The following is a 10,037-nucleotide window of genomic DNA, read 5'->3' on the forward strand; positions in this document are numbered from 1 at the left end:
TTTTCGAATTAAGAGGGAGAATATATACATTGTAAATATTTCTCAAAACTATTTACTATTTTCGCCGCAGCATCTCTCCGTAATATTCTTTGGCTTGATGCGATCAGCGGTTGTTGAATCTGCCTCGTTCTTTTCGTCTTTATATTTGCAACAACCGGACATGCAGCAACCGCCAGCTGCCTCTCTCGCTCTAGAAAAAGAAAAGAATAAACGTAATGATGATATTAAGTGATTTATAAAATTCAATATACGAATGATCGAACGGATGTGCCTGGATGAAGCACTTTATATTCGAGTGAAAGTCATAACAATGCGAATTTCAAAGAGCAAACTCGCGAATTAATTCGAGATAGCCCATATGGCCGCCTTTTTAACCTTGTAGCACTCAAGGACTGGACCATCGGAAAATTACTTTCCTGTTGGACAGCAGCTCTTACGATCCGTGCTGGCATCACTACAACATCCGCCATGCTCCTCCTTCGTACCGGCGCAACATTTGGCACCGCAACATTCTCCGTTTGCTTTTTTTTCTCTGCACATTTTCAGTCGGGAATCACAATCACTGAATTATCGAATTAATGAAGGTCCCTGAGAGAGACTTGCGCGTCACAACGCCCGTGAAATCGTTATCGCGTAACCAGACGACCATATAGGTGTTTAAAAACGTGTGACTCGTTTCTTACTTTAAAATGATTATTTTAATCTCTTTACTTTTTGCTGCAACATCCGCCATAATCTTTTTCCTTAATAGCCGCATCGGTCTTTTTCTCGGGCCTGCAAGTATAACACATAACATATACATATATATATATATATATATATATATATATATATATGTACATATGTATATTTGAATAGACTAATATTAATTAAAAAACTTTTTTAATTGTTTTATCAACACACACTAAACAAGGCATAAATATTCAAAAGAACGCATTAATCATTTAAACAAACAGTGTAGCGTAGTCTTATAGAAAATAATTTTATACAAACATATTTATAAATTGATAAATATACATATATGAAAACTTACTGCTCACATCGACAAGTCACTTGACCAGCGTATCCTTTTTGACTAGTAATTTTGCTAAAAATCATATCAACATTTTATACATACACATGTAATATTATGTCAAAAAGTTTCAAAATAATAAATTATGCATGAGATAATTTACGACACAGTTGTAATTAGAACAGAGTCATATACATATATACAAATAAAAAATTTTATTTTTATTTATGCGTATCATATCGTCGTTTTTTAAGCATTAAAAAATGACAGGTTAAAATGAAAGGTTAAAATTACTTCATATAATGTAGACTTACACAGAATAAGGAATTATACTTACGCGCAATGATCACACATGATGATCCTTTTCGATATGTTACAAGATGAGTGTGCTTTAATCGAACAATTCTCTTTTATCCTGGAGAAATTTTGAAATTTCGGCAAAGTGCGTAGTGTTGAATGAGTAAAGTTTAACGTATTATAAATAAATATTACGCGTTACTATGGGTATTCATCTATTTCTATCGGCATCTTTTTTAAAGATTATCCGCGAACAAATATATACATGTATTTTATTAAATTAACCAGAATATAATAAAGTGCACACATTACAAATCATATATATTTTTCAAATTTATTTAATTAATAATTTCTAAATTTAAAAAATCGCCTATTTTTCCATATGTAAGTTCGAGATTAATTTATATATGGAACTTACAATTAGTAATCTCAAACCAAGAGATACAGTTTCAAAGAATTAATTTTTCGCGTTTGAGCTCTATTGGCTGATTTAAAATATCATATATTATTATTAAAAAATTGTCTTTATCGATGGATAAAATTGTAATTATATACTAATTAATATAAATATATGTCAATTAGTCTACGATCTACGAAATTATATAATTTAAAAGAATTATTTAACATAACAATTGTACAATGTTATACGAATTCATAATTTATTAATAATATTGCGTGAATTATTGTGTCAAACAAATATTGTAAAATCACTTACATTGCTGTTAACTATCTTTGAACTATCCAAATAAAAAATGTGATAGAGATCGAATTTCACTTTAACATCCAACACGAAGGGAGCACTCGACATTACAAAAAACAGGCAATAATACAATTCGAAAATTTCGAGAGGATTTTGATGTATTTGAATATCTCAACTTAACTTACCTTTTTTTAAATAGATTTCATTATTGTAATATATTTTATTTATTGCACTATGCAGTTATATTATTTAATCTAAAAAGTATGTATAATCTGTGAAAAAAGTGTGTTTTTTAAATAAAAATTGCACTACTTATATAAACAATATTTGAAAATTAAAATAGAAATAAAGTCAAATTAGTTTAATATTTTTATAATTATTTTACACATACACATATGTATAATAATTTTTAATATATGAAAGATAATAATATTATAAATAAAAAAAAGCTACATTTTATATACTACTATATTATTATATTACTTTACTACCATACAATTTCTATTTCTCGATGCAGTGTTTTACAAATAAAGCAATCATTCTTTAAACAAATGATACCTTTTTTAAAATCTGCAAATAAAATACACGCATTATAAGAATTTTTATAATTTTATAATTATATTTTTAAGTGCAAATTTTATTTTAATTATTTAAGTTTTACGTTGTATATAACTCTTACTTCTGGTTCTGCTTCAACGTAACATTTAGCTATTTGAAAAGCTCTATCGCAACTATTTTCCGCTGCTAAAAATTAATTTTTCGATTAGCTGTGCCAACAATCAATTTCCCTTTTTCAAACTTATTGTATTCTATTGTATATTTTAAAAACAAATAAAAACATGCAATGTATACATTTTATATGTGTGTGTGTACACTCTATAACTTATATTAATTTTAAAAAAGAAGAAATTAATCATACTGTTCGATAAAGCAATAAGAATAAAAGACTTACGAATCGATTTACATCGATTAAGAATTTCTCTCGACGACTCTTGCATATCACGTGGAAGATGACGCACAGCTTTCTCGACATCTATATTGTTATTTTCGTTAAGAATACCACTCTTCAGCATAAAGCATCTCAAGTAACATTTTAAATTTATATCATTTTCTTCAACGTTGCCGGCCTTCAATCGTTTCAAGGATGCTGGGTTAAATAATCCAATTAAGAGAGAATTCATTCTTTTCAATTATATGCGAACAATATAAAAAATATTATTACCCCAAGAAACATTTGTTTGCTGCCGACAATCTCGTTTGATATCTGCTTGTGCTCGAACATATAAAATTGAATAAATTTTATAGATACATTAATTAGTAAAAAAAGTTTGTCTATGTTCAAATATTTTTAAGATTTCAATATTGGAATTATGTATCGGAACAATCTTTATTACCATATTGTAATTAAATTATACGAATAAATATATAGAAGTATATTAAAAACTTTGAATACCTTGTATTCTAAAAGGTAATTTTTTAAATTATGCGAATGATGTTTTAAATTACTTACTAACAGAAGTAACACACCGAATAAAACAACGAGTAATATATTTGCAGTTTTCATGTTTTTAATAGAGTATCTTTTGCACTACAAGTTTCTCTGATTCAAAAGACGTTTACAGTCAAGTAACATTAAGATTACTGAGAGTATAATCCTATTATACTCTTATATTATAGCAAACATGAATTTTTTGTTTAGACTCAATCTTTAATAGCAACTCATAATTCGTTCACAATCGTATTATAAATGTCGAGTATGAGACTGAAAAATTACACACATAAATGTCATATTAATTTACCGTAGCGTGACATAAACGGTATGTCAAGAATTTTACTACACAAATTAAGAGTTTAACAAAGCTCTGTAATATAAATATAAATCTAAAGTGTAAGACAGGCAATAAGAGCCAAATCGTGGATGACAGTGCGTTATCCCAACGAAACTAAAATTTTTTCGTTAGAATTAAATACCTGTGCACAAGGCACCAAATTTTACTTGGTCACAGCCAAGATTTAAAATTAGAATAATCTCTACAAGAGATTTAATTCCATACATCCCCTCTTCCCCCCTAAGGAAATAAACATAAATATTTAATTCTAACAAAAAAAATTTAGTTTCGTTGGGATAACGCACTGTCATCCGCGATTTGGCTCCTATTGCCTGTCTTACACTTTAAATTTATATTTACTACACAAAGTTACTATACATAAAGTTACTAGTTTACTACACATAAAATAGCTCAAGATCTTCTCTTTTAATATCTCCAGTAATTATTTTGATAAAATACGTTTTTATTTTATGTGTACATGCATTGTTTATAATAAACAAAAATATGCAGAATACCTTATAAGTTAAGGTACCCGTCATTATTTGGAGATGATTTTTCCTCAGCAAAAATGTCGATTATTAATTAATATATTGTAAAAATATATTAATTAATAATAAATATTATTTATAATAGAAAATTATTAAAATGTGTTTTTGCAAAAAATAATTAAAAAAATTAAGATAGTGCATTATATCAATATATTATTAAATATTAAAAATCGATTTCCAGAAATTTTGCCAAAAAAAGATACTTATTCTGTGACAAAAAATACAGCAATACTGATATGTGTTATTTACATAGGATTTTCTGTATATACATATGCATAATGAAAATATATGAATTAATTTTATTTGTCTCTTATGTATTAACGATATTTAAATAAGAATAATAATATATTAAGAAGAAATATATTGTTGTATTTTATGCGAAACTAGTCTTTTCATTTTTTCTAACATTAAAAAAAATATATATATACATATATTTTAAAGCTATATGCACATTCTCATTATTACATAAATATATATTAACAAAATTATTCTTGGTTGGATAATGGACTCATAGATGATTCAATTTACAAACAATTGAGATGTACTAATGGCAATTTGCCTCGTGCCTATGGTTTACCTAAGATCCATAAAGTAGGTTACCCTCTTCGTATCATAATTTCAACGTTGGGAAGTCCGGTTTATTACATTGCATCTTATTTAGGTGAGATTTTACAAAATGCAGTCATGAAACCTCGATCTCACATTAAGGATAGTTGGTCCTTTGTTGAAATTATTAAAGATAAAAACATTGATGACGATCATGTCATGATTTCGTTGGACGTGACTTCGCTTTTTACCAACACACCGTGGGAATTAATAAAGGCAGCAATAGAAAACCGTTGGGATGATATCTCACAATTTACTTCATTTAACATTGCACAGTTTTTACATGCTATTGACACGGTCATACGCTCGACTAGTTTTGTTTTCGATGGAAAATTTTACGAGCAGGTTTTCGGTTCGCCTATGGGGTCTCCTTTGTCTCCAATTTTGTCTGATATGGTGATGGACGATTTGGAATCATATTGTTTGCGTCAATTGGATTTTGAGCCCTTTTGTTATTTCAGATATGTTGATGACATTTTTTCAATTATTCCAAAATGTAAAGTGGAGGATATGCTTACGATTTTTAATAGTTTTCACACTCGACTAAAGTTTACGTTTGAATTGGAGAACAATTGTTCCTTAAGTTTTTTAGACACAAGCGTTATGCGAGTTAATGGCAAATTGACAACTGACTGGTTCCGTAAGCCTACGTTTTCAGGCCGTTATATAAATTTTCTTTCGAACCATCCGATGCGTTATAAAATTAGTGTGATCACAAGTCTCGTGGACAGGGCTATTTTACTCGCTGACCCTATGTTTCACGAGAAAAACATCATCTTAGTCAAACGAATTCTTCGTAACAATTGTTACCCGTTAACAGTCATAAACAAAATTGTTAACAGGAGACTTAGGGCGATTAAATTTGGCGGTAATTTTGGTGCGTCTAATCGAGATAAATTTGATACACGAAATGTTATAGTGTTGCCGTATATTAGAGATTTGAGCGAAAATATTACTCGTTGCATAAACAAAAATGGAATCGGTGTAGTATATACCGTTCCAAAAAAATTAGACACTTTGATAAAAAGAGGAAAAGATAGTATTGATAACTTAAAAAGAACCGATGTCGTCTATAAGATCGAATGCGCGAATTGCGACTCTACATATATTGGACAAACAAAGCGACATTTAGAAACACGTATTAAGGAACATAAAAATAACATTAAAAAAGACACGACATCACACTCAGTTGTTAGTTTGCATCGGACTTGTAACGATCATGAGTTCCGTTGGGATTCTCCTGTGATTCTGCATCAAGAAAAACAAACGAGAAAAAGAGAAATAGCAGAAATGTTCTATATAAAAAACCAAAGAAAAAGCATTAATTTACAAAAAGATACGGAGAATTTCAGTGGGATTTATGATCGCGTTCTTGAAGCTATTTAATATATTATATTGTCATATGTTACATATTTATTTATTTATTTATTTATTTATTTATTTATCTATTTATTTGACTTTGTATTGACGGTTTAAAAATTGCGAAAGACACAGTACTTTGGTTTTATATTTCCTCAACGCGTAATGACTAAGTTTTCTACTAACAGTCAACATCTATTTATTTCGGGCTTACTTCTGTCAGTTATACATTGTTCATCAAAACAATGGTGAATTTTGTCGGGGGTTTGCTGTAAATATGATTTATTGTATTAATCTGGTATGTAAACATATATATTTTTGTAAATTTATAATTATTTGTATGATTAAGCGCATTAAGATTATATTTATATGTATATAATTGTTTATAGATTACTTGAAAAGGGCTGCAATGACAGCCGAAACGTTGTAAATTAAACTAATTATTTAAAATAAATTATTGCCAGTCTGGTCGACTTTAAAATTGGAGGAGAGATTTTCAAAATTATTCTTATTAATATAGCATATTTTTACTTATAGTATATTTATTACGATGCATATCGTTATTAATAAATTAGGTATCATAAGATATTATTCTTAACTTATTGATATTATTATACAGTATAATATTATTATGTAAATATAGATTATTTATATGAAGAACATTATAGTAAAGTTGTTAATATTGTGATCAATAATATTATTTTAATATTATTTCACATTATTCGATATAATCAATATAATATATTTATAATATATTTATATTAGTATGTTATTGTTATTAATTAATATAATATATAATATATAATATATGTATTTAATTTTTATATTTTAAATAAATCTCTGAATCAAAACTCGTACACATCATTATGAACAATCGGTTGTATCACATTTACTTCAAGCTTAGTTAGTAGACATGATAATTTATCGACAGTTATATATCTTTAAATAATATCTTTCAATAATTTGATATATCTTTAAATCTATATAAACAGTACATAAATACACATAATAAATGTTTTTGAAATAAAAATTAATCTAAGTTTAGTAGATAAGTGTATTTCTTACGTAACCACTGATCGATAAATTATCAGTATTCATAGCATACTATTGCTTTCCAGACGTTAGAGACCGCCAACTTATAATATATTCAGTTAGAAGCACGTCTAGGAGACAGATTTTAACTAATTTGTCATTAGTTTTATTCATTTTTAGTTAAATGTAATTTAATAACAAAAATTATATCTCTCTTTTTAATTAAACCAAAACAACAAGCACGCTCCGCACGCGTGCCATTCCTTTATTTTATATTAAAGAGATTAATATTTAAACATAAATAATATAAAATTTATTTAAACCTCATTAATTTTTTTGACAAAAATCAGCTGATTAAAAGATGAATTTTCTAATTAGTTTTTACAACGATAAGATGTTATAAAAGTTAATATAATAATTTAAGTTTTAAATAATATATTACAATTATTTAAACTCGAATACTATTTTATAACAAAAATCAATTAATAACTATCAAAAAATAATGAATCGAGTTTAAATAATTATATAACATATTATTTAAAATATAATTATTATTTTCAAATTTAATTAGCAACTTAACACTTTAATCAGCTGATGTCTGCCATAAAAAACTCGAGTCACAGGTATTATAACAAGTATTATTTAAAACATATTACCATTTATGACGATAATATTTTCAACATAATATCATTGCAAAATTCAATTAGCAATTTGACACTTTAATGAGCAAATTGATACCTTAAAAATTTAATCAAAAAATATAAAAATATAATGCATTGAAAATAAATTAATACAATTGTCGCTCGTATATTGAAAACCAAGTGATAAATATAAGGCCAACTTATCGAGCTGAATATTCGAGATGTTCAGTCAACTACCATTTATTACATGTATAAATTATAAAACTACAGTCATTATATTAAAACTAACGCAAATTACAATCATTCTATAAACGTTTCGACCGCACGCGGTCTTCTTCAGTATAATTATTGAAATATAAATTCTTACAATTCACATAATATCGAAATTTAATTATAGTTATTCAGAATCAAGAGTTTTTGAGTAATTAACGCGTGTTTCAATCCGTCCTGTCCAACAATGTTCGCCTCGATATGATCCCTGATTTTGTTCAGATCTCGGATAGTTTCATCGTTAATATGCGAGAAATTAACCCGTTCCGTAGGCGCTGCGATTTATAAAAAATTACCGATCAACGCATGTCCAAATTATAATATGTATCCCCTACAATTGGTAGTATGCTTACCTATCATCGTTCTTCTTGATAATTTTGCTACTTATTAACAGTTATTAAGGATGACACATAACAAACCAACAATACAGAAAGACAGCTCATTTTAAACTCTACTTGATCGGAGAGCGTGCGTGTTTATATATGATCTAATATCTATGTTTTACTCGTTAATGTCCTATTTGTCCTATTATTATTTCTTGTTCGCTAATATATCCAAAATATCAAAATACGACTCGCTAAGTAACTCAGTATCTTTGTTTAAATTTAGTCCATTTTTTTGTTCCTTGATATGTAGCATCTCAGAAATGAGTCTTTTATAATAATTATTTTCGTTGTCCATGATCTTAACATTGTCCCAATTAAAAGTATGATGTTCATTTATTATGTGTTCAGAAATTACTGAATGTTTCGTTGAGTCCAACCTAATATTATTTTTATGTTCTTTTATTCGCGTCTGCAATTGCCTCTTTGTTTGGCCTACATAAGATGCATTACAATTATTGCAACTGATCTTATAAACCACATTCGAATTGCATGGATGTTTAGTTTTATCTTTCTGCGCTTTAATAATATTATCCAGTTTGTTGAGACATCTATACCCTACCATACAATTTTTATTTTTTACCGAGGAAACAATCATTTCTGAGATCCCATCTATATACGGAATGACAAAGAATTTTTTATTGACCGAGTCATTTCTTATACTTTTTGTTCTTTCTATGTTGGCCTGTCTCTCTATAATGCTCCCCTTAGATATGATGTGTTCTATCCGATGATTAATTTTGTTAAAAATCAGATCAAGAGGGTAACCATTGCTTCTGAGTATATTAATAATTAACTCCAAATTTTTATTAAAAAATAGTGGATGTGATAGCAATAGACATCTGTCTACAAGGTTATATATTATTCCTATTTTGTGGCATAGTGGGTGGTTTGAATAAAATGATAACGTCCTTCCTGAGAAGGTTTCTTTTTGATACCAGTCTATATATATTTTGTTATTAATAATTTTAAGTGATAAATCTAAGAAATTCAAGCTATGGTTAACCTCTTGTTCGACCGTGAATTTAAGTCTTTCATGATAGTTGTTAAAATTATTCACAATCTGAGTCATATTAGTCATAGAGGTGGCCACTATTATGTCATCCACATAACGAAAATAAAACAAACATTCCAAATTCAACGCTTTGAGAACTGTATCCTCAAGATCTTGCATAACCAGGTCTGCAATAATTGGTGATAACGGTGACCCCATAGGGGTCCCAAACGTCTGTTTATAAATTATGTCATCAAATGTAAAATATGTAGAAGTCAATATGAATTTTATACCCCCCAAAAATTCGTTTTTCGGTATTTTAGTATTTATTCCAATGTGATCCCATCTATCGTTAATACCGTCAAT

The 10,037-nt window shown here is 27.9% G+C and overlaps 1 protein-coding gene across 2 annotated transcripts; it reads right to left on the reverse strand.

The window, feature by feature from the left end:
- Positions 1 to 2,552: 2,552 nt before the first annotated feature.
- Positions 2,553 to 3,573, reverse strand: Obp9 (odorant binding protein 9). 2 transcript variants are annotated; one of them, XM_085489250.1, is made up of 5 exons: positions 3,520 to 3,573; positions 3,232 to 3,289; positions 2,962 to 3,156; positions 2,689 to 2,753; positions 2,553 to 2,579 (listed from the first exon to the last, which is right to left on the reverse strand). In XM_085489250.1, the coding sequence occupies exons 1-5, from the start codon at positions 3,571 to 3,573 to the stop codon at positions 2,553 to 2,555; spliced, it is 399 nt and encodes a 132-aa protein (XP_085345376.1). The 2 variants fall into 2 exon arrangements, with proteins under 2 accessions (XP_085345376.1, XP_085345377.1); XM_085489251.1 differs by having other exon boundaries at positions 3,232 to 3,282; positions 3,516 to 3,573.
- Between the last annotated feature and the right edge of the window lie 6,464 nt (positions 3,574 to 10,037).

This window comes from Nylanderia fulva, unplaced genomic scaffold (assembly GCF_048542155.1).
Source record: "Nylanderia fulva isolate GAGA-0341 unplaced genomic scaffold, ASM4854215v1 Scaffold8, whole genome shotgun sequence".
Taxonomy (NCBI): Eukaryota; Metazoa; Arthropoda; class Insecta; order Hymenoptera; family Formicidae; genus Nylanderia; species Nylanderia fulva.